General features: G+C 40.6%; 1 protein-coding gene across 1 annotated transcript in view; it reads right to left on the bottom strand.

The window, feature by feature from the left end:
* ADCY2 (adenylate cyclase 2) overlaps positions 1-25860 on the bottom strand; it is a 431484-nt gene that overhangs the window by 63168 nt on the left and 342456 nt on the right. Inside the window, exons 15-16 of the mRNA XM_061187643.1 lie at positions 20502-20586; positions 7418-7555 (exon numbers count right to left, since the gene is read on the bottom strand). Coding sequence (XP_061043626.1) covers positions 7418-7555; positions 20502-20586 — 223 coding nt within the window. The remainder of the gene's footprint in view (positions 1-7417; positions 7556-20501; positions 20587-25860) is intronic.

Here is a 25860-nt window from a genome sequence, read left to right as displayed (position 1 = left end):
CTTCACAATGTGTTTTTGCAGGATCTTCACCATCATGGCTCAAACGTTAAATGAGTCAATGCAGTTATATGAGGTTTTTTTTAATATTAAGAAAATAAATTAATTTTATGGGAAAAATGCAGTAACTGGCATCAACAGTTGTCTCTATTATTTGTGAGTGCTTGGCATCTCAGGATCACGAGGGATTGAATTTGGAAAGGAAGGATGCTCTTAGGACTATTGGAAAGGGGGTCCTGATTTAAAAAGAAAAGAAGTAATCCTGAGAAAATAAAAATGATTAGCTCTTATGTAATGGTCACCAATACCAGCACCCAGAAGGAAAGTATCAGCCAGTTCCAAGGTAGGAAAAATTCAATCTCTTTCTGTTTCTCTCTCCCTCTCTCTCTCTCTCTCTCTCTCTCGCTCTCCTTCTCTGTCTCTGTCTCTGTTTCTCTCTCTTTCTGTCTCTTTCCTAGACAAGCTGCAGTACAAACTGTTTAGGTAACCAAGGATCAGTTACTTTCCATACCACGGCTGAGGGTCAGAGAAGTGTTCAGTGAAGGTAAACTAGAGAATCACTCAGGCCAGGTTCCCTTATGAAAGAGATTCATCTCATCCATGAAACTAGGCTAGGTCTTCGGCACAGGGCTAACCATCCATATTCCAGGTCTAAAAAGTAAAACTTCCCTGTAGAGTTTCAATGGTTGCTTTTGTTTCCTTCTTTTCTTTTGTTTGTTTCCTTTGATGGCAGAGTTCTTGTCAAATACCTACAGTAATTTACTTAGGTAAATAAGAAGGCATTTAAATAAATATATAGATATATTTAAATATACTAAATAGTATATTCTTGAGAACATTTCCTCTGAGATTCCAAGAATGATACTAGGTACAGTGTTTTTGCCCATTATATCATTTGATAAAATGCTGCAAAATGCTGATTTAAAAGTCAAATAAATGTAGTAGATTTCTTTATTTACTACTAAAGAATTTATCAGAAATGTCACAACCCCTGGCTGAAATATAAATGTGCTAATTATTTGGAAAAAAATATATCAGGAAAAGAAATGAAGTAATTGCTTGGCAAACATAAGGTTCCAAAATGTTAAAAATTTAGATGTGACAGACCCAACATACAACTGATTTAAATATTAAAGAATCAAGATACGACAAATAGAAGGAGACTGTTTAGCTTGATAGGTTACTAGTCTCAGGCACCTGAGATCTTAAAATAATTTAAAAAAACCTTCTTGATTGTATCAGCATATAAAGAAGAAACTAAATTCTTGCTGTACAATGAGTAGAAATATATGCTGTGAAAGTTTTGTCTTGCAAGGACGCGCTGCAATAATAAGATGGTTTGAACTTGAAAAACAGTGGAGAACTTTAATCAATACATCAGGAATGCTTCACTAGCCCCCTTCTGCTACTTTTTTCTAGCATTTAATTAACTACCCCTAAAATCAAGAACCTCTTTATTCTATGTGGCATCACACTGCAGTTTGGAATCAATTTTCCTCTTCTGTCCCCTTAGTCACTTTAAAATAACAAACTCCTAATTATAGCCAGTCCAAGCTCGAGGGTTATCAATCCACATCCCTCTCCCTTCCGGATTAAAGTGCCACAATCTTCTGCACAGAATGAATTTCTAGTATCATAATTATTTGGGGGAACGCCTCTCGATCTATTTTAATATTCTACAACCTTTGTCATAATTGGGAAAATGATACCCTCATCCTGGACAAGATATCCTAACAGTGCCTATTTTTAGCCCTACTTCTAAATTTTACATTTCCCAGGCAATGTGAAACATCTCAGAATTATGTTTTTCAAATAATATTAAACTGTGAACACGTGATTTAATACCGTGTTAATAGCCTGATAACATCATTGCTTGTCATTTGGTTGGAAATAGAAGTAATTAACTAATTAGAATTAGATTACCAATTAACTACTAGTTAACCACGGCTAACTCCTTGTCTATGGGGCTCACGAAGCTGGGCTGTTTATAATATTCTCTGGGAAGTTTCTCGGAAAAGTTGCAAAATGGTGTGAGGCATCACATGATGACATTGTCAAAATGTCAGAAAAAAAAAGGCAGAGGATTTGAGCTTCTCGAACATGGTTCTAAACAGTCAGCTGGAAACTAAAATGGAACAAAACACACAGGCCTTTTGCAATTTGCTACCCGAAACCCTATATTTGAAAAAAAAGTCTGGATAACTGGTTGTTTTTTTCCACTTTGTATTGGGGTGTTTGGTGAACACCAGGTATTTTAAATGTCCTGGTAAAATCTCACAATTCATTTTAAATAAACCTGACCTGGACATTTCGTCATTTATATTAGTGTGTAACGAGAGTTAAAGGAACACCATCCCTGTTGACCCCAGCTCTTGTAAGGGCTGTGAAAATTCAGCCTCGGGATAAACATTAGGGACTAAAAATCCATGCGGAGGCTCAGTGTGGAAGGGTCCATCCACACGGTCAGGGGCAGAGGAGGCTCGCGGGTGGCCTCAGCCCTCACATCATCCCTAAGGCTTCTCTCCTCTCTGAGGTAAAGAGAGTGATGGTGGTGATGATAGAAAAGTAGTTAATAAGGGCTGTTTGCCACTGGCTGGAAAAATCCAGGGCAAACTGAGAGGTTCCCCCGCTGTGGAGGGACTGGGCATCAAAGCGAAAATGAGAACCTTCAAAACATTATTGGAAGTGAAATGAACCAGGCACAAAAAGACAACTATCATGTAATCTCACGTATACGAGGTGTTCTAGAATAGGTAAGTTTAGCGTAACAGAAAGCAGAGTAGAGGTTACCAGAGGCCAGGGAAGTGGGGAGTTATTGTTCATGGGTACAGAGTCTGAGATGATGAACAAGTTCTGGAAATAGATAGTGGTGATGGTTTGCATAATACTGCAAAGGTACTGAATGCCCCTGAATTGTACACTTAAAAATGGTTAAAACGATAAACTTTATGTTATATATATTTTCCCCAGAGGAAAAACAACAAACATTGAAAACAGAAAAAGAAAAAAAAAAAAAAAAAAAAAGGAAGAAAGCATTTTTGCCTTGTCCTTAAAAGAACGCTTCAAAATCACAGGAGCTACAGAAGAGGATCTGAATGTGCTGGGACTTTAAAAAGATGAAGTTTCCTGACAGAGAAGTATCCTCTCAGTGACTTAAGCAAAGCTTGCTCCTGAAGGCAGCCCCTCGCCTAACTCCCACACCAGAGAGCTGCTCTTCCCTGGAATGTGAGTCCTGCACCCAGATTAGCCTCATGGGTTAATCACTGCTAAGAAAGAACAAAACTACAACGTGGGGATAGGGCTCAGTTAGTCCAGGAACTGTATTCTTAGAAGAAGTACCAAGATAAGTTTAAAAGCTATCCAGGTACTACATTAAATAGAAACCTCTCCTGGATGGGGGTTTGAAGTGGGGCTAGGAAAAAAGGCACAGAAACACCGCTAGGAGCATTTGACCGCATGCAGGTAAAGACTGTACCCGCATCCCCAGCAAGAGGAGCCATCTTCCCAGAATGTGAGTGAGGGACCTGGAGCCCACTTCCCTTGCTTGGCACCCCAAAGATGCTCAATTCTACCAGCCCAGGTCTCAGTGCTGCATCGGCACCCCCTGGTGATGTGTGTGACCCAAGGGACGTCACAGCACCGTGCAGTGTGGCTGGGGACACAGGACCTTGTGTCTGCCTTGTGCAGTCAAAATGCAAGAGGTCGGGGATCTGAATAGCTGGAGAGCGTTTCTCTGTAAATCATCAGATGCAGTCAAAGATGGCACCCTGATGGACCAGTCCTTCCCTTTCTGTGATGAATAAGAAATGACAAGAAAGCTCAAGATCTAGGGAAAGTGATTTCCTTTGTCTACCTCATGTTGCATTTCATACTGTTTTGTGATGTTTCTTTGAAATAAATACAAGAAGAACATCTGCATGGGAGGGAACCACTAATTTCACCAGGTATCAAGAAAAATAATGGACAGAAACAAATTAATTTAGCTTGTTCCTTGTCCCACAGCCTCTGATACCAAGGGGCAGCTCAGTGCATGGAGCCTTATTTCATTCTTTCTCAAAGCTCATCCATCATACTTTTAATGTGTCTCCCATAGACTTCTCGACCTCACTTGGCAATGCACTTCCTTCTTTCTGAGGAAGGAAAATGACACTGGAAGATGTGTTTCCGGTACAGAAGATATATTTCTTCTCTCCAAAGGGATTGCAGTTACTGTAAAAATATCTACTCCTAAATGCTGAGCTCATGCAACATTCATAGACAGTGACTGAACTGCCCATCAATCACTAATTATCCTAGGAGAAATACAACCAGCTTCGAATAAGATTTGTTTTCCATTTCGAGTCTGTCTTTTAAAAACTAGGTGATAAATCCTGGTTTTATAAGGTCAAATTGGATTTCATGAAAAATGTTTTCTTTTTTAAAGGGTTGCCTGCTTACACATTCATTCATTCATTCTCTCATTTAGTAACTACGGAACGGCCCCTCCTTATATAGAGGGTGCTTTCCTAGGACACGTGAAAAAATAAATAAGTAAAATACCCCTCGCTGTTAGGTGTGTGGATGTTGTGTTACATGTGTCACCGCTCAGGACGTGTGCACAGGTAAATGAGCACACAGGTGAGTGAACACACTCTTGAGGGATGAGGAGACTTGATTATAAGGGCACAGGGGGTCAACACTCGTCAGGGCCACGGAACACCCTCGGTGTCTGTCAGAACCGCTCAGAACTCTAGCTAGTGTTGTCCTTCAAGTGTGTCCTGTTTCTCCCAGCCCCACCCCCTCCTCCTTCACGGCGGCGCTCACTTCTGTCCCAGCTGTCTCCCGCAGCTTGATTTACCAAGCTCTTCTCGGAGCTTGCTGGCACTTTCTCCCGGAGAGCTGGATCTCAGAACAGCAGGACCAACACGCACATGCCTGTGACAAAGTCCAGCACGAGGAACCCATTTTAGGAAATGCTCATGTTTCTCCAGTCTCTCACCACTGCCCTTTGTGTCTCTGTCCATCTTCCTCTGTGGTGATAAGATTCATACGCTCATGCAATAGCCACGATACTGCCTGTGCAGGAAACCTAGGGGTCCTAACGGCTAGTGATATGCTTGCTGAAGGGCTCTTCCAGGAAAGGCCCTCTTGTCTAGTCTTCAGTCCCTCATGTCGCATTCCTCACCCCGAGGCCTCCCCTGCTCTGGTGACAGCTCTGGGGCCACAGTCACAATATCCTGGGGTCGTCACGCAGAGAGCCCTTGGCCCACGGTCTGGGGCCCTCGTGAGCACGTGCCTCAGGCTGACTGCTGCCAGCCTCCCCTGGAGCCCTTGCGATCTGAAGTCCCTCCTGAGCAGGGTATTCTTGAGGGAATTACCTGTCCAGACAGGGCGCCATTTCCCAGCTCTTCCCCAGTCAGTCCTGACAAAGCCCTTGTTGGAAATAAATGATGTCACGGTCTAGGTATGCCTGAGACCTAGAAGAGGAGGCCTCCACCCCTGGAGGGAAGGTCTCATCATCCGTAGAGCAGAAAGACAGCCTCAGATGCTGTGAAGGTCCAGGAGGAGGGTGATGAGCTTGAGGAGAAGTCCAGGAGGAGGGCCAGGATGGTGGAGTTGTCATGGTGAACTTGACACAGCGAGACAACTCCACATAGGAACACAAGCTGGTCCTGCGGAAGCCTGCTGGCTGCATGGGCTTGACTGCCGAGCCCTCTCCCCCCACAGACACCGTTAGTTCTAACTGCACAGGGGCAACTGGGAGCAGCCCCTTCCCGAGCTGACCTCTGAGGCTGAGCAGGTGGGTAGAGGAAGGCCAAGTCATGGTGACACCTCTCACTGGTCTGTGCCTGGGAAGACCTACAGTAGGGCCTGACCTCCTGTCCTTTCTCAGGGGAGCTCCTAGAGGGAGCTGGGGCATGTAGTTAGGTGAGGTGGGAGAAGCCAGCTCACCTGTCCCCCAGTTAACCACACGGGAGGACACCCAGGAATCCATACCCAACCTCCTGATGGGCAGGAAGTGGGAGGAAGGAGGGCAAGCTGAGGCTTCTCTGCCACCTTCTTTCCAGGTGCCCTTAAGATGGACTTCGAGGCAAAGTGAAGTGGAGGAAGGGGCCCTCCCACCTCTGCAGCTGGCACCCCCGCCCATCCGCCTTCCAGCTGGCATCACCCTCACCTGAATCTCCAGGTGTGTCTAGAGAAACTGTATGACCCATAGTACAACATTGAGGACAAATCCCAAGCAAATATTCAAGGTCCTTACCTAGTCCTTCAGCCTTGTTTTTTTGCTGCTACTTGGTACAAATTTCTCTCTCTTCTTTGTCCTAGATGCCAAATGCCTTCCCTCCTTCTCATCTTTCATCCACCATCTGGTGAAACTCCTGCTGCCCATCGTTTAGAATCCTGTCCCGCAGCCTGGCTCCCCTGTCCTTGCCCCCTACACGCTTCCATGGTTGGCTCTCAGACGCTTTTATAAGTTTACCCAGCTGTCGGTCTCCTAAACTCCACCGGGAACTCCTGGGAGGCAAACTGTCTTTGGGTTCTGAGGATCTAGTGACGTACCAGGTGCATATTTATGCTCAATAAATATATATATTTTTTGCTGAATGAATGCTCATTAGTCTCACCCATGAAAACTATGTCTTTATTATGTAACACACGTGCCCCTTCTCCACAACCTGGTTTTGTGTTTCCAGAAGGCAGGGAGTATACTCATCATACTGCAGTTCCAACACCAGTAAAGCACCCAATACATGAAGGAAATTAACGCCTTATGGTTGATGGTGATGATGTCAGAATAATAATAAGGTTGTGTCTCAATGTGCACTGATTACCTAAGTGTCTATTTTTAAGGCTATACCAATAGTAATATTGATACAGTAAGAGCGACCACTGCTTCAATATTTACCAAATACCTCATGCCGTCCTAAGTGTGCTCGGAGCGTCGGTTCATACCTTAAAAATCCACCTTGGCAGAGAAATGTGAGTTCTCACTTAGAACTGAAAGTAAGTTCTCAGTTTTCTCATGAGAAGTGAAGTGGAGCCTGTGGAAATTTGCAATGAAAATTCTCCAAAACCGAACAGCTGGTAAGGTGGGAGCTGCTGTTTGAAATCAGGCCCTTTAAACCCCAGAGCAGGACACCTTTCCCACTGCACTCTCCTTAATTTGCTGGTTCTGTTACCCCCGGCCGACCACCCTGCTGACATTTGGTGGCATTTCTGTAGCCGGAGCCAAGACGAGCTATGAGGTAGGAAACCGCTGGAAGGAGCCTCCCTCCCTCGCGGTGGTTTCCCCAGTCTGCATCCTTTTCCCTTAGCAAAGCCGCTGCTGCAGCGGTTGAGGGCTGAATTTAACAGGCAGCAATGAGTGTCACTGAAGGAGCTGTGGGAAAGGTTTCCAAACCCCATGAGACAGGCACCGCCCGGTGGGGCCCTGACTCACCATGTTGAACACGGCCATGGTTAATATGATGACCGTGGTGATGACCGTCAGGGAGATCCGAGGCCAGGGGCGGGTGGCGATGATGCCCGACGACTTCAAAAGCCACAGGAGAGAGGCGGACGCTTTTTTGCTGCATTGCTGGGAGGAGAGAGAAAGAAAAAGAAATGCGTTGCTATTTTATGTATTTTCTCAAGGATGTTTAAAACCACAAGATGCATCGATATTCTTCACAGATTGAAGAAGTAGACTATGTTGGCATCATTGTTACAAATTAGGAACAAATTAATTACGTTTCTACGACAAATTAGGACGTGCTTGTATGTCCTTTAAAAGAGACCTGAAATTATGTTTAAAAATTCTTCTGGTAAAGGAAAAATATGCCAGGTAATTAAACCACTCTGGGGGATGTGTTGGGTCTCAGATCACAGCTGTGAGGAGGCAGGTTTCATAAATTCAGGTGATTTACGCAGAAAGCGATCAACACGCAGCGAATCCTAAGAATACAACCGGACCATAAAATAGTTTGGTGTCTGTACCTGTGAAGACAACACCCAGCGTTCTCACTGAGGCTTGTGGTGATGGCTTGACCTCATCCTGTCCTGCGAGGGCTTCCTCCACGTGGAGAAGCTCTACTTTTTATTATAAAAATTTTTATTTTTGATTGTGTTAAAAAATGTAAAATGGACCCTCTAAACTATTTTTAAGTGCACAGTTCAGTAGTGTTACTGCGTCCACATTGCTGTGTTACAGATCTCTAGAGCTGTTATCTTGCACAACTGAGACTCCACACCCACGAAACAACTCCCCTTTCCCCCGGCAACTGCTATGCTACTTTCTGTCTCTAAGCCTCTGAGCAGTCTAAGTACTCATGTAAGTGGAATCATGCAGTATTTGTCTTTCTGTGCCTGGCTTACTTCAGCTGGCATAATGTCCTCTGGGTTCATCCACGCTGTAGCCTGTGACAGGACTTCTTTCTTTTCATAAGGCTGAATAACAATCTATGTATAGGCCACATTTTGTTCACCCGTTCATCTCTTGTTGGACACTGGCGTTGGCTACAGTGAATAATGCTGCACTGAGCAGCATTATAGTTTCTGAGAAGCTCTTTTCGTGTGGAAGGAACTGAGGTCTTTATAGAATGACAGCCAGCTTTCCCTCACCATCTCCTGTGGGCCAGACTCTGCTCCGTGGGAACTCAGTGATGGGCTAACCTCACCGAGGCCTCGAGGCCACCTTCCTGGGGAAGCAGCATTGTGATGTTCACCTTCGTCCCGGTGGTGAGAGAGCGGAGTAGGGAGAATCCTAACCTGTGGGTACCGCAAACCTGGCCAGTGCCAGGTATTCCGGTACCCACCCGAGTGGGTATTTACATATGTTATCTGATCTGACAGGCATTCTTAAGAGTTCTCTAGGGATCTAAATTTTAACTTCACGCAAAAGGGACTGTGGATCCGAGGCCACGTGTCCTGGAACCATTAAAAAAAAAGGTATAATTTCGAAAAAATTCAGAAGGAGGAATAAATATACACTTACACATTTTTGACTTGCACTAGTAAATTAATATAATGATAAACTGTTGCGACATCAATAAAATTCAAATAGAGAATACTCCTTAATAGCACTAATAAACAGCGCTTTTATTTCTCAGCCTCTTTCACATTTTCTTTCTGCTTTATTCTTTAAAGTATTGTTGACGTAAGCACTGCGATTTGTTAACTGTTGATACAACAATTAAATGAGACTCTGTGATACTGGATGAGAGGTAGTGAGAAAGGTAGCCGGCCCTGTGGCTCGGCATCAAGTCCCTATAGCTGTTAAACTTTCCGCAAGTTAATTACCCTCTCTGGCCTCAGTTTCTTCATCTCTAAAATGAGAATAATAGTGCCTGCCTCGAGGTTTAAATGAGCTACGTAAGGTGCCCAGAACAGGACATATGTGTTAACTCTTCTTATATTTGTGAAGAAAACATAATATTTCTCAGAAACATTTTAGTGACTAAAAATTTATTTGCTCTACATCTGGATGAACAAAAAACATGTTTTCCCTTCCATTCCACTATAGTCTTTTTTTCCCCCTTCAGCTCCTGATACAAAGAGATGCAGAACATTTGTATACAGCATACATCCCCCACTGATGTAGAATCCCAGGACAGCGTTTAGGGCTCACTCCTTGGGCAGATTCTCCTGGGTCTTTCTCTGGTTTCTCCTACAGCCTGTCTGGGGGAATGGGGACAGTGCTGCCCTGGATTCCGGGGGCTGCCAGGAGCTGAATCACTGGCTGGCAGCCGGGCTCTGCAGAGCATCTTCCCACCAGCAACTCAGGGGGAGCCAGATTTATGCCTTAAGCTTCTTCCCCAAAGCAGGGTGTGGACGGGGGTTGGTGGTGGCGTTAAGTCTGTTTTCCAACGAGATGCCCTCTAATGCTGTGAACATGCAGTATCTTTCAGGGTCACACGGCTGGAGGACACCCACCTGAAAGTGTACCACTATCATTCAATGCATGCTACTTGGAATAATATTAATACCACAGACCACAGTCAGATCTGCATTCTGGAGGAGAAGCTATAATAGAGTAGAGAGCAGAGATTCAAATAGAATATCATTGTCATCCAGCTCATATTCCAGTAGGAGATGATGACATCTGGCTGGATTCTGGCAAATTAAGGCAATATTTATGTATTTGCATCCTAAGTGACTAGGATTAGTGTTTTTATTTAAAAGAAAATTATAAAAATGGATGCTTTTGTGTCTGTACACAGAAATTGTCAATAGATATGATAAACATTTTAAGAGCAGAAAACACAAAACTGCTATTTTAGGAGAATACTTAAATCTAAATATTACATTACAGATTCCATGTCACAGTCAATTAGGTAAAATATTATCTGGTTATTACACAGACATGCTATTGAAATTATGAAATTAAAAAAATTACTGTTCGAATTTTTAGAATAATGCATGGTGATAATATTGCCAAATATGCCATCTAATAGGAATATGTTATATTCTGCTTACAGATTAGTCATTTGCTGAAGCAGATGTGGGCAGACACACGTGAGTTTTTTCTGCTCCCGTGACACGCTGGGCAAAATTACAAACTGGTGGCCCTAGAAACTACTGCCTCTGTGTGCCTACTGTATATGTGGCAGAATGTCCTGGAAATCTGTCATGTTCCTACTCAGCCCTGCGAAGAGCCCTCTTCTTGGAACTGCTCACTAAAGACGCGTGGGGTTGGCGTGCGTTGGGCTCAGGACACCGGATTCAGGATGAGGTAGGTTCGATTCCTTCTCCGTTTAGTCTTCCTATGTGACTCCAAGTCCCCCCCGTGAAATTGTTTTTAAACCTATCAGGCCAAATACTCATTGTTCTCCAGCTCAAGGAGACAGGCAGCCTCCCCTATCTTTTCATCCTGTCACCAAGTAGAGGCAAAGTAAATACAACTGTTCTGAAATATGAAAACTGGTAACAGTACTGGTGGCAAGGATGAGGAAATAGAAGATGATGATGGAGATGGGGACCCTGAACTACAAAGACAGTGCAGGAAGAAGAGGAGGAAGATACAGACCTTAGGGGGAAGAGAAGAAACCAACGATGGGAGAAAAGGAGAAAAAAGACTAAGAACTTAAGATAGAAGGAATCCGATTAAGGAAAAATGGGAACATCGATTCCATTTGTAGCTCTGAATAAAAATTACAGCTTGGATCTTAACATGATAATTTAGTTCAGTTTATTCTGTTTTGGGTTAAGTATTCAAACAGAGTCCCTGATGGAAAAATAAAGTTTATCAAAATTTACACCATCCTAATGAGACATTATAAATGATAACATCTCAAAGAATATTGTGGTGTTTATTCAGAAGATGCTATGCATATGAAAATGAGAGCATTTCCAATGGGTAGTCATTCTATTTGATCTTTGCTTTAATCACTGGCATCGTTTCAGCCAAATCTGTTTCCTCCCTGCCGTGATCATCAGTGAGGCTCACTGTATCCTATGATTGCCTCTTCTTACTTACAGTGAGCTCACTTTAAGTAAGAAATGCTAGAAATCCTTCTAGAAATGCTCTTGGCTGGTAATGCTACATGCATCTACTGATAAATACGGAATTGGTACTAACTGTAGTGGGAGATGTAAAAGGAGAAAGAATCTAAATTTATATGAAAACCCTATGGTGGGGACTTCCCTGATTGCGCAGTGGTTAATAATCCGCCTGCTAACGCAGGGGACATGGGTTCCATCCCTGGTCCGGGAAGATCCCACATGCTATGGAGCACCTAAGCCTGTGAGTCACAACTACTGAGCCTGTGCTCTAGAGTCCGCGAGCCGCAACTACTGAGCCCACATGCCACAACTACTGAAGCCTGAGCAGCTAGAGCCTGTGCTCCGCAACAAAGAGAAGCCACTGCAATGAGAAGCCCACGCACTGCAACGAAGACTCAACGCAGCCAGAAAAAAACAAACAAACAAACAAACTATGGTGGAGTTAGTGCTTGGGGCAGTGAGCAGTGTGGGTTGCTAGAAAGGGTGTGGATGAATGCTAACGTTCTTCATCCAGAAGATGCAGAGATTCTCCATGTAAAAATAAAATGATCTTCATCTGTGTTTTGGATTTAAAAAAAAGAAAAAACTATCTCCACCAAAAATATTTTCCATTTCTTCCTTCCTCTCTTCCTTTTCTTCTTTTTGAAACTTTTGCATTGGAAGTGACTGGTAGTCTCTCTTTCTAAAATTCCTCATAATTTAATGGTATCATTATTAAAGCAGATTGTGTTTGCAGTCTCATTAGTGTTCCTTTTTAAAATAAAACGATGTACCTGAAAAGAAGTAGATCCTTATATAGGTGAAGTTTAATACAATGAGAGACATTTCAGAAAGTTATCAATATATCACAGTGGCTGAGTAACAAATTTTTATTATTAGAACTCATCCTAAAATCTTGCCTGAAAGCTATGGTGAAGTTTATCATATAAACATGCACTTTTGTGTAGTTGTCTAAAGGAACACTTTGCCTTTCCTACTTTGGCATTTTAATTGGGCAGGGACTATCTTTTTGAATGGCAGCAACAAGTTGCAGCAATAATTACTTAAAACATTTAATGTCACAGAGACTGATGTGTCTACTTTAATTGTACTTGGATTTCCCACAGACTTTTATTTCAACCTATCATATTCTACAAAATCAACCTGTTTCTTTTGTACGCCTTGGCTGAGCCATATTCCTCTGTCATTCATCCACTGTGTGGTCCTCATAGCACCGTCCACATTGTGTTATCTTTGCCGACATGCTTGTCTCTGGCCATGTGGAGACCTGGTGGAGGACACTGGCCTCTTCACACCCATCTTTGTTTTCTTTTTTTTTTTTTGGCCACACTGTGCAGCTTGCGGGATCTTAGTTCCCTGACCAGGGCTCAAACCTGGGCCCACAGCAGTGAAAGTGCTGAGTCCTTACCACTGGACTTCCAGGGAACTCCCATAACCCATCTTTGTATTCCCAGAGGCAGCACGGTGTTTGGCAAACAGTCAGAACGTAATAGATGCTCACTCAATAAGCTCCCCGTCTTAACGATGGACCCAAAGAGAAATTCCCATGGGCTGGGAACAAAGAAGATCACTGCTAGGGGGACTGAGGCTGTGGGATTGGCCTAGGAGTGTCCTGAAACTGGACATTACCTAGGGCTGGGCTTTTAATGCCCACAGGGAAAAGATGTTGCCTGGGGTCTGCAAAAGGTGGGCAGCTGGGACCAAGACCCCTGAATAAAACGAGAAGCCTCAGAAGGCTATTCTCTCCATGTGGAGAAGTCTAGAAGAACTCCATACACTAGATCAAGGAAGTACCAATAAACTTCCAATGATAACTCAAACTCTAAATATAGGTGTTGGTTTTGAAATCACATTATCTGCTTCATAATGAGAAAAGGTGAGTGGTTATCAATTAGACCAAAAACCAGAGAAAGTCCTTGGGGCTCCAGCTGCAGCAAGAACAACACTGCTTATGAAAAATACTTCACATCGCAGGGTGCAGGGCACGTCCCAGTTGGGAAGGGGGCAGCCCCTACTGAATGATCTCACAATAAACAAAAATTATGAACTACATAAGAAGACCTTACAAGGAAGAATAAACAGAAATAACAGATAGTAGAATTAGTGTCACAAGGTCTGCAATTACTATATCAATCTGAAATAGTCTGTAAAATAAGATTAAATTAATAAAAGATGGATTAGAGTTCATAATGAATAATCAGTTAAGAGAAAGCAACAGGCATATTTTAAAAATGAGCTCCATAGACTCTCTAGAGACAAACAGGTAGATATTGAGATGAAACACTCAATAGTTACGCTGAAGAAGGTAAGATAGCTCTAAGGAAACAACCTGTAAAACAGCACTGAAATATAGAGAGATAAAAAGTATGATGTTGAGGCACAGAAGGTACAATAAAAAGATTCAACATACTTGGAATGAAAGTTTGAGAAAAATAGAACAGAAAGACAGGGAAAGAGGCAAAATACAAGGAAATATGGGATGACAACTTTGTGGACCTGGAGCACAGTATGAACTCTGTGGCTGAGACGATGCACTGAGTCGCAACCAGGAAAAATGAAAGTAAACCTACTCCTTAACACAAGGAATCAATTGACCAAGACAGACAAAGAACAAATCCTACAAAAGCAATCAGAGAAAAGACATCTACCAAGGAAGAACAATTAGAGTAGATTTCTCCTCAGTACATTAAAATCCAGGAAAATATGGACTCATGTCTTCAAAATGTTAGAAAAATTATTGACTAACTTATTAGTCAGTGAGGAAAAAAGGCTATTTTTTAATATAAAAGCTGATTGGGTATATTATGCACAGGCTCTCATGGAAGGGATTACAAAAGGAATAATCCTATGGAAATATGGACACTGCATCTGGAGGAGGGAATGGCATTCAGGAGAACGGTGAACAAAGAGATTGTTAAACAAGAATAGTGGTAACAGTGAACAATAAAAATAGTTTAAATTTTAAAAATCTAAACAGCACGAGCATGGATGATGGAAAAGGATGATCAGATTTAGAGATTTAGAGCATGGTCCTTGTATTCTTCACCAAGAAGATGGAGATAATAATGGACGCTGTTAATCATGTGCATGTTACATATTTTACATTAATTGCTAAAAGAAAAGACTTGGATAAAGCAACTGCCAAGTCACTAGAGGGAATAAAGGAGAATAAACTCCATTCGTCCAAGAGAAGGCAGGAGAGGAGGAAAAATAAGCAGAAGCAAAGAACATACATGATGGATAAAAAAAGCAAGATAAGACTAGCAGTAATTATAATACACATAAATGTATTACACTTGTCAGGTAAAAGAAAGAGACTCTTGGATCAGAGAACGTAACATACACTTAGATGTTGTTTACAAGAGACACACCTATATAACAAGGAAAAGCTGAATAAGAAGATGGGAAAAGGGACACTGGGAAAATACTAACCATGAGAAAGCTGATTATGTTGAAATTAGAGAAAATAGATTTCAAGGGAAAAACACTCCTGTGGGTAGAAAGCTTTTTAATCAGCTGGTGTGTGACCTACTTTCCTTCCCCAGGACAATCTCTATGTTTGTGCTTTTATCTCTGCCTGGAACAACGTTGGTGGGCTGATATCATATTATCTCTGCTATACAAAGCTCAAGAAAACCACATTGAGAGAAAAAAATTCTCCTGACATTTTCTAACATTTTCATTTGCTAAATCTGGCATACTCCTTCTAAAATACATTTCATCAAGGAGGGTTTTTTTTTTTTTTTTGGTGGGTGTGTTATTTATAGTTATATCTCTTGTATTTCTTCCAGAGATGTAAGTCTACTTCACGTAGTTTAGAAAGTTAAATTTGGCAGTAAGTACACACTTATTATTATTACTACTACGATGATGACAGCTATTATTATTTTTTATTGCTGAGTGTCATGAAAATACAATCTCTTATTCTACATCTTAGTTTCTACTTAGATAAAATGGATTCTTTGGATTATCAAATAAAATAATATACATTGAATGCACTTTAGAGGGCTCTCACATATGTAAAAACATTTTTGCAAAGTATTATTATTAAGGATGCTTTCCTACTAGAATATTTTGGAGTTTAAATCCACTTATAAATTAACATTTTTCCTCCATTTTACTGAATGACTCTTAAGATGGAGTTATACCTTGCCCAGAATCCAGTTTTATGTAAACTGGGTCAACAGCTGCATATATTGGAAAACTAGACTATGAATTAGGTTCTATGTGAGGTTATCGTGACTGACTTACGTGATTCTGACCAACTGATGCTTAGCAGTCACCAGAGACAACCTCAGTGCCATGATGGCCCATGACCATGAATGTGGTTATCCCTGCCTAGTTCTGAGCACCTGTCTGCCAGTGACTCTCCACACACAGCCTAGCACCCTCTGGAACCTGCCTCCAAATAATCATAAGGGTTCTAAGCCTTGTTTCCAATGGCTCCAAAACCTACTTGCTATACACTACAGGGCAAATTATGTAGCCTCTGTGAGCTTCTGTTTGTTTCATTAATTGAGAATAAGCATTCCCTCCAAGGACTCTTGTGTGGTTAAATGAGCCAGCCTATATAACATGCTTAGCAGAGTAATTTTAATATAATGTAACATTTATTATTTCTAAACTGCAATGAGGTCAGATACAGAACTATTCACGGGATCTTGCCCGTCATAAGCAGTTTACGTTGGTTCTGAAGGTTCTCATCCAAGGACAGGAAACCTTTGCAGATCTTATAGTGTCCTGATCCTGATCCAAAGCCTCCGTCTCCAACCTCAAGAGATCTGCTTACAACTCCTGCATTATTTGTCATGGAGGGAAACTTTTAAGTATGTAGAAATGGGAACTCATTGAAGTGAATGGCATCTCGAGTCCTGGGTTCCTCATCCACAAAATGCGGGGCTGACCAAGGTTATCTCTTGGGTCCCTTTCAGCTCTCAAGTTTACAATTGTGAAATGCTAACCAGTGTCTGTTGCAGAAAGCTAAGCACCTCCTAAGGGGACCAATGCACGGGCGGTGAAGGAGGTCTGACAAGTGAGAACACGGGATGATGGTCCAGGATGCAGGCAAGCCAGGAGCTTGCCAGAACTGGGAGCAGGGATGCGGTGACTGTGAGATGAATTCAGAGCTGCGAGCTTGGGGGAAGTCGAGTCTGGGCGAGGGTGGGTGTGGGATGTTCTCTGAGCAGTGGTGCCAGGACGTTGCCTTTAAGGTAACTGACATTAAATATTTATCTTGTGCTTCAAGTGCCTGAAATACTCAATGAAAAAAAAACATGGCTGAGGTGAACTCACTGATGATTTTTTTCACCTGAAAGAATAAAAATCAGAATAGAAAATAGGAAGCCCAAACAGCAGGCACTAGGGAAGCCAGTGGTGGAAAAGGAGGGCTCTTCAGAATTAGTTTATGAAGGTTAGGAGATTATTTCCAAAGGAGAAGTCAGCCTGAAGCACGTCAGAGTCAAGGAATCATGGTGCGTATGAGAAGGAAGTTCAGTGCAGCGAGATGAGGGCCATGGACCACCATTCAGTCCTTCATACATTCATTTACACACAGAGCCCATCCCCACGCCAGGGCATCTGGAGAAAGAAGGATGAACACGGGCTCTCAGGGCACATAACTCTGCCTGAGGATGAATGGGGGAGGGTTGGTGAGACAAGGGAGGTGCTACATGGAGCCCGATGAGTGGAGAAAGGAAAAAGAACCTCATGGAAATCATAGAAGTCCAGTAGCACTTACTTAGCGTATGCTCATTGCAAACTCATTTATGAGGTTAGCATTCAGCTGGATTCCCTGGGAGACAGAAAGCAAGTGTAGGAAACAACCCTGGCCTTAAGGAACCTACTATATACAAGGAGAAACAGCAGTCACACTCACCAAAAAATAAAAAATCGGGGGTCAGAGAGATGTTATACAATCGAGTGTTAAATTACATGGTGCAAATCCTGAGTCCCATGGTGCTCAAAGGAGGACCCATCACAAGGGCTGGTGATGCTCCTGAGAAAGTTTCTAGGAAGGCGAGCAGGTGCAGAGCCCACCCCCATGGGCAATGGGGGGGAGGGGAGGGCCAGCACTGCTGGGACAGCCTCGGGGAAGGTGTGGGCTAGGGTGACCGGAGGGAGAGGAGAGGCCGGGCTTCCCACAGCAATCATGATTATAACAAACAGATTCCCTGGCGTTTTTCTCTGAATGTGTCACTGAACACATATCTTTTTAATCAACGGGAAAAAATTGCATTTCCTTATCACTCTTATTTTCTGCCCACTTTGATGTTTCTCTACCTTTTTATCACACCCAGCTAAACAATGACCTATCAATTGTATCTACTGTGTTGCACTTTTTGTGCAACAGAGGATAATAAAGGTAAAGGTCTTGGAGGAAAAATATCTGTCAGGCCTACCTTTTCTCAACCTCCTTCATAGATGTATTTTAATTTCTTTCTTCATACGGAGAATTTAATACCGATATTAGCATTGATACTGCCTTTGGCATTTAAGTTTTCAGAAGGTGAACATCAGTTAGTAGAAGGTGAGTCTGGGATATTCAGTATTCTTTCATAAACTCAGTATTTAATCCATAAATAAGTGCAAATCACAATAAAACCTCATACTTCTCTATGACCACTGTGGAATATTTGTGATATACATAGGTTTTTTTTCTTCTTCAATTTAAATTTGTTGTTTGTAGAGTGACACTTAAGTATTACATTAAATGTCACATGTAAGAACTGTAAATTTTTTTTTAAAAAAGAGACAGAAGCAAGCATTTATCATTTTGATCTTTGTTCAAAACACTATGAGAACTCATATTAATTTTTAAAAAGTTAATGCTGTTGTTTTCTGCCTAAAAAAGGGTTTGTCTAAAGTGCTCTAAGAATAGGCACTCTAAAATATGCAGTGATGGAAAATAATGGTAGCTGCTGTTTGTTGAAAATCTGTTGGTATCCTGCTAGGTCCTTAACATTTAATATCTCCAATCATCCTGAGAAGCTGTGAGGATGGTTGATTTCCAATTTCCATGTGAGGAAACTGTGGCTTGGAAAAGACTTAACCAGAGTCTCAAAGGTGATATATGTAGTTTTTGACCGAATTTGGAGGGTAGAGTAGAAAGCACACTTAAAGCCTTCTGCATGACTATGTTTGATGTTGAAAGATAAAAAAAAAAATCCTTACATAATGTTTTAAAGAGTGAAAAGAACCTCTTATTGGAATGAGAAGAATTCCTCTTTGAATTTTACCAGGATTCCATCTGGACCAAGCATCACAGCTGGCCTCTGGGGGCAGACTCATTCACAGATCCTATTGATTCAAGTTTAGAAAGGCCAGATGTCTTCAAGTTTGGTCTTCCTGACCACTTTGGCAAAGTACAGGCTTCCTGTGAGTTGGAGGTTAAACACTAGTTCATTTGCAGACTTGAACTTTTCTCTTTGAGACAACACAGAGTTAAGAACTTCCTAGCATCTGGTGTGTGGGTGTCAGAGTCTTGGGAAGCCCTCGGGGAGTGGGAGGAACCAGGAGCCAGGAATGTTGGCTCTTGAACCCCCTGAGGCACCACTGGCAGGTACAGGAGGGACCAAAAGCCACGAAAGGCTCAACAGTGAGGTCAGATTATACCAAGGCTGAGAGGGGAGACGTTATATAAGAGCAAAGCATTCCCACCAAGGCAGCAAAGTTGCTCAGGAGATTCTTTCTCCCTCCTCTGGCTCTCTGTTTCTTTCCTATAGCAACTTAGACAGTGGAAAGAAATGTCAGTTTGAAACCCTAAATATATACTATATTCCCACCACCCCCAAGACTGGATTCCTTGGAATAGAAAAAGAGAAGGATGGCTACTTAGACACAGTGATAGAATCTGCTTTAAATAGAACAGGGTTTGGATTTCCAATGGAACCACAAATGACCGTTCCTCTTCTGAAAACCTGAGAAACGGGCTGCAGAAGTCTTTTGGGAGCCAGGAAGAGAAAGAGTGGAGTCTGTGTGCTTTTCCACCCAAGGAAAATCTGAACATAGAAAGTCAGGTTCCCTTGTATGTTAAGAATTGCTTGTATCTTAGAACTTGACAAGGATTCCCATGGTCAACAGTTACTCAATCTTCTCTACAACCTACAAGGTCTTCAGGGGATTTTTAAGAGACTCAAGATGCCATGTGTGCATTCGAGGAAATCAGAAACAACAGTTTCACTTTTGGAAGAGTTGCCAATCCAATTGGAAACATCCAAACTATGATATAGCAAACAAAACCCACAAAAGTTTGCAAAGGTACAAGGCAGAGGAGGCAGTGTCTACTGTCCAGAGGTAGGGACATGCTTTGGAATCTTAACCCTTTTTGGCCAAATGATTTCACATATCCAACTAGAATGCACCCAATGCTTGGAATCTGGTTCATAGTGGCCTCTCCTGTTTCAACTCACCTCAGATGAACAAAATGAAACCTTGACTGTCTTTTGGCACTCCTATCTCATTGTTGGCTTTCTTAGGATGCTCTCATGGAGCTAGGGCCACCCAGCAACACTTGCTTTAGACTCAAGAATACAGTGAGATTTAATTCTTATATCCTGAACTAGCATTTAAACCATAAGTGCTGACAATGATTAGTTTTAAATTAAAACACTAATAAGAGATATTTTTACATTTGCTATTTTCATATTTTCCAAAATTTTATACCTAAAAAGTTGACATTAAAGACACATTTGGTTTACATTTTAATTCTCCCGGTCATTAAAAGCCTCCTCTTACACTAGTATTTGCTGCTATAAATACTCTGAAAACTTAGAGGAGATAAAAAATGTTGACAGAAACAAATAAACATAAATATAATTTTATAGCATGATATCCAACATTTCAAGTAACCTTCAGATTAGTGTCTTGGCTGTGCACGGGCTGCCTCAGTTTATACTCTGGGCTGTTGACATGAGGAGTCCATATTTCTCTACTTGGATGTATATCTCCTGAAACAGTAAATCAACAAGCTCCCTGTCTTGAGGAAGAAATCAGTTTTCATTCAATGAGCACACTTTTCAAAGAAGTTCCATATTTGAAGTACCTACCAAAAGCTGTCCAGCAAAGCAGACGAAAAGGATAAAGGCAAGCGAGAGAAATGCAGCTCCAAAGGAAATCCCGAGAATGGACGTTCTACCAGGAAACAAAAAGGAACAGGTTAGTGTGGGGATAGCTTCGATTTTTCTGGAAAGCCATCATGAATACTTTTGGATTAATTAGGGTTTCATTAAATGAGGACTTCAATCCTCACTAATTTCTTGAGAAATTAAAATGGAGCTAAAAACAAACCAAAGATACGTCCATAGAAAAACATCTATGGTTGTGTCTGATCAACTTGCTATGACCCATTAAAACTGCCCTACAATCATCAGTTCTTCATTAAAGAAAAACCATCTTTTTATGACTTGCCTCTGCAACCAGCACTCTCATGCCCACACCTGATCACGTCCATCTTGGTGCCCTTTTCCCTGCTGTTGATGTCCTGGCAGCTGCTACCTCCAGGGCAACCTCATCTGGTTTGCTTGGAAACACTGAGTCCTCACCCGCCCCAGGACAATCCAACCAGATACAATTTCCTTCAAGACTGATGGAGCTAAATGTTTACTGAGGTTCCCCAAAGATTTCACAGGCCGTGGCCTTTACAATCTTGCATGAGCCAATGAACACACAAGCTTCCTGTGATCATGTGAAAAATGTGCCCACTGAGTTACAGGTTCTTCCACCGACAGGTTACAGGTAGATAAATGTGGTCATAAGAGTTGTATGCATTTCTGAGGGTCCTTTAAATAATTAAAAAATTCAAGGCCTCTTAAAACATCATGTAATCCAAAGGAAGCAGTGTTTGGGGTATTAAAAAAGATGAGCCATAATGAATAATTGGATGAAATTCAGATGCAGCGTCCAAAGAGAGGTCAGTGATACCTGAGACCACAATGGAAGCTCTTGCTAATGAGGTCGGCTAGAGATACCGAAGAGACAGAAGAACTGGCACTGAGAAGAGTACGGGCACCCTGAAAGTCAATCCACTGAAAGGAAGACTCAGATGCAAACCAGCAACAAGCTGAAATGCCCAGTGAGTGCACAGCTGTGAGCCCCTCGGGGAGGGAAAAGAGGCAAGTAATCGGTGAAGTGAGTAATCCCCTCATGCCATCAGGATGGGAAGGGTCCACTCGGCTCACACTCAGATACCTACTCTATCTTGAGAGATGATTACACATCAAGCAAGATCTACAAAACCTGGCCTTCAAACCACTACGCACTTGAACCTGACCTAATGATATATTCATGGGGTACTGAGTTAGCTCCTAGACATGGTGCACAATGCTTTCAAATACCTGGCTTGATAATGACATTTGTTCACATCTTATGAGTAAAAATAAGTGTCTGCTAGGAAGGTGTATATATACCAAATACACCTGTTTTTTGACTAGTCTCATGGTCAGGCCCATGCTGGGCTGGAATGGTGCAAAGACGAGTACAATGTCATCCCTGTTTTGAGTGGTTCACAGCCTAGGAAAGGGAAGCACCGCATGCCTCCTTACTTCCCTATCCCAAACACCCCTTGTTTTTCAGACATCACTCCTTAGTCCTTGGTCAGAAGCCAAAATCTCAGCATCTCCCCATCACAGACTCTCAGAGCTTCCTATTAGCCAGGCAGTGTGGAGGGAGGGGAGTGTATGGAGGGCTCTCGTTACTCCTGTGACCCAGGAGAGACACAGGAACTCATCTGCTAAACTTCCATTTGCCGTCTTTCTCATGCATCTTTATAAGAGAGCTCTGATGGGTTTTCTTTGACTCTGTGCTCTCTTGGTTCCTTGTTGGTGTCAAGGTGATGCCAGCTGCATAAGGTTGACTTCAGAAACATTATAGCTTTTTCTTAGGTCTGAAACTGTTTATTTTTTATTTTTTGGACACACCTTGCGGCTTGCAGGATCTTAGTTCGAACCTGTGCCCCCTGCAGTGAAAGTGTGGAGTCCTAACCACTGGATCGCCAGGGAATTCAGGTCTGAAACTGCTTAAACACGACTGATCTCTTATTGAAGGTTTGGTAAGTCTCAGCTATAAAACCATCTGGTGATAGTGAGGGTGATGGTGATGGGGTGATGACATGATAATATGATGACAGAATATTGACTATGTATGTGTCAAGCACTGTTTTAAAGGCTTTATATGTATGTGTAATCCTGGACAGCAGTTATTGTTATTAACTCATTTTACCAAAGAGAAACTGACGCCCAGAGAAGTTGAGAAACTTGCCTAAAGTTACACCCTTACCAAGTGATACGGTCAGGGTGCACACAGTTGATTAGTTTTCTAATCCACACAGCTGTATTCCTGACCCCCTCTCTGTTTTTAGGAGTAGACATGTCACATTTCTGTCATGTTTACTGGTTCAACTTTCCCGGAAAATTATCCATTTCATTTAGATTTTTGAATATGAAATAATCTCCTTAATATTCTCTTATAATTTTAGAAGTAGCCATATTTGAAGCGATTTCTTCTTGTCCTTAACGTTATTTTTCTTATTCTCTCTAGATCAAACTTTTGAAGCTTTGCATGTTTGTTGAACTTCTCAAAGAATGAACTTTTGGTTTATAATTAAGGTCTATGCTTTCTGATCATTTTCTATGTTATTGGTTTCTGATTTAACTTAAAAAAATCCCTTCCTCCTTCTTTATTTAAACTTTCATTGTTCTTTTTCTTGATTGTCATTTACTGCCAATATTTTGTATTTTCTAATAAATGCATTTAAGTACATAAATATTCCTGTAATTACTGCTTTAGCCAAATCCCACAGTTTTTGATTTATAGCTACTCATTGCCATTATTTTCTAAAAAGCCTATAATTTCAATTTCCATTTCCTTTTAATACAAGAGTAATTCCACAAGGAGATTATTTTTGGTCTGTCCTTGTTATTTCTAATTTCATTAGGTTTGATCAGAGATTGTGGTCGCTGTTATTTCTACTTTGACAATTTCTTTTTCTTCTGTGATGTGATAAATACTTTCTATTTCTATTATGTCTTATGAATTTCTAAAAATGATATATATTTATATTCTCTTTTTGCTGGAAACAAAGCATGTTCTTTCAATATATCTATTGTCAGAGCCTGATGAGTTAGTTAGATCCCCAGTGGGCTGACTTATTGTCTCAATTTGGTCTGTCAATTTTAGAATGTATTAACATTTCCAAATAAGATTGTGGGTTTGTAAATATATCTGAACATTTTAATAGTGTCTGTTCATTTCAGAGAGATGCTGGAGTGCATAAAGATTTATGATTCTTAACTTGGTGATTGTACTGTAATATGTCTCTTTTTTCATGCTAAATGCCTTTCACTTGAACTCTATATTGTCAGAAATTTATATTATTGCAGCTTTCCTATTTCTGTAAGCTGTTTCCTGAAATAACTCTTTTCCATCCTTTATTTCCAACATTTCTCTATCTTTTAATTTTAGCTAGATCTTTTAAAGGTGGCACAGAAGTGGCCTTTGGTTTGTAGCCTCAATCTTTGAGTGTCTTTCCAAGAATAGGACACTTTCATCCATTCACAATTATGAAATTTGTTAGTATTTGACCAGTTCTTTCTATCTTATTTTCTTAAAATGTTTGGTAAAATTCACACAGAAATCACTTGAGTAAAAAAAAAATTTAATACAGTTAATAGATAAATACCCATTTAAATTTTGATTACATACATGTCAGTTTTGATAAGTTGTATATTCAATGAATTTTCCCATTTTATCTAAATTGTAGATATTTTTGGCCTTGAGTAGTTCATAACATTCCATATTTATCCTGTTAAAATCTGTAGGATCTGTAGTAAATCCCATTTTATTCCTTATATTATTAGTTTGGGTGGTTTGTGATTACTGCTTCTTTTCTTGATCAGTCTTGCTAGTGGTTAGGCATTTACAAAAATTTTTAAAGAACCAACTTTTAGCCAAAAGTTGGTTGTTTTTTCTGTTAGTTGTTTTCTGTTTTACTGATTTCTTCTTTAGTATATACTCCCTTCTATTCACTGGATTTGCTCATCTTTTTCTGGCTTCCTATGTTGGAAATGTAAACAACTGATTTTAACTTTTTTTTTTCAAATATAAGTGTTTTAAAGCTCTCTAAATCCTCTCTAAATTAGTGTTATAGATACATTCCATACATTTTACTTTGATATACCAAACATTTTCTACTTTGTCTTGATTTTTTTACTTGACTCATAGGTTATTCAGAAGTATATAGTTTAACATTGAAATAGTTGGGATTATTTTTAGATATTCTATTGTTTTCAATTTCTAAGTTGGCGTTGGTGTAGTTAGGTATGTCTATAAGTTTTTCATCTTTTCATATTTATTTCAATCTTTTCAAATTTGTTGAGACGATTTTATTTTATATCTTGGTCAATGTTCCAAGTACAGTTTAAAATAACATGTATTTTACTGTTGGACTTAGTGTTCTATGAATGCCAATTCATAGGTTGACAATCTTGCTCAGCTTTTCAATATCCTTATATATAGTAAGATATAAAAGGGATATTAAATATCTAAATCTGATTATTGATTTGTCTAATTCTCTCTCTTTTTTTTCAGGTGTTTTTCCTTTCAAGTATTTTATAGCTGTGTTTTAAGTATATGCCATTTAATGATTTTATGTTTTCTGATAAACTGAACTTTTCATCAATTTTCAATGTTGCTCTTTATCTCTGTTAACACTTCTTGCCTTCATGTCTACTTTGTCTGATATCAACATATGTACAGTAACTTTCTTATGCTTACTGTTTATATGATCTCTATTTTCCATCCTTTTAACTCCAACCTAACTTCCTTCTGTATTTAAAGAGCATCTCTTGTAGACAGTATGTGGCTTTGTCATGCTTTTATTTGGAGTGTTTAGTCCTTATACATTTAATAATAAACTTACCATATTACCATCTCTTGTCTATTGTCCTACTGCTTGGTTTGTATGGTGTGGTCCATTATATTTGTCGATATTCTTTATTTTAAATCTGCCATTTTACTATTTGTTTTCTATTTGTCTCGTATCTTTTTGGTTCTGTTTCTCCCTTATTGCCGTTTTTCATTAATCTAATATTTTCACAGGACTTTTAATTTCTTCTATTGCTTTTTTAGCTATACCTTTTTGTACTTTTTAGTGATTGCTCAAGAAATAAAATATACATGATTAATTTATCAGAAGTTACTTAGCATTAATATTGCATCACTTCGAAAATACATAAGGTTCTGACAACAATATAATCCCGCTCTTCTCTGCATCTTAATTCTTAGTGTAGTTATTATTTTTGCATTAAATGATCAGCAGTCTTTTAGAAAAAATAATACAATATAAGGGTACAGTCTTTTATACTCTTACATATTAAGCATGTTCTGTTCTTCATTCCCTCCTGTAGATTC

Source organism: Eubalaena glacialis, chromosome 4 (assembly GCF_028564815.1).
Source record: "Eubalaena glacialis isolate mEubGla1 chromosome 4, mEubGla1.1.hap2.+ XY, whole genome shotgun sequence".
Classification (NCBI taxonomy): domain Eukaryota; kingdom Metazoa; phylum Chordata; class Mammalia; order Artiodactyla; family Balaenidae; genus Eubalaena; species Eubalaena glacialis.
Note: the sequence above shows the minus strand (reverse complement) of the source record. Positions and strands in the feature narration are given on the sequence as shown.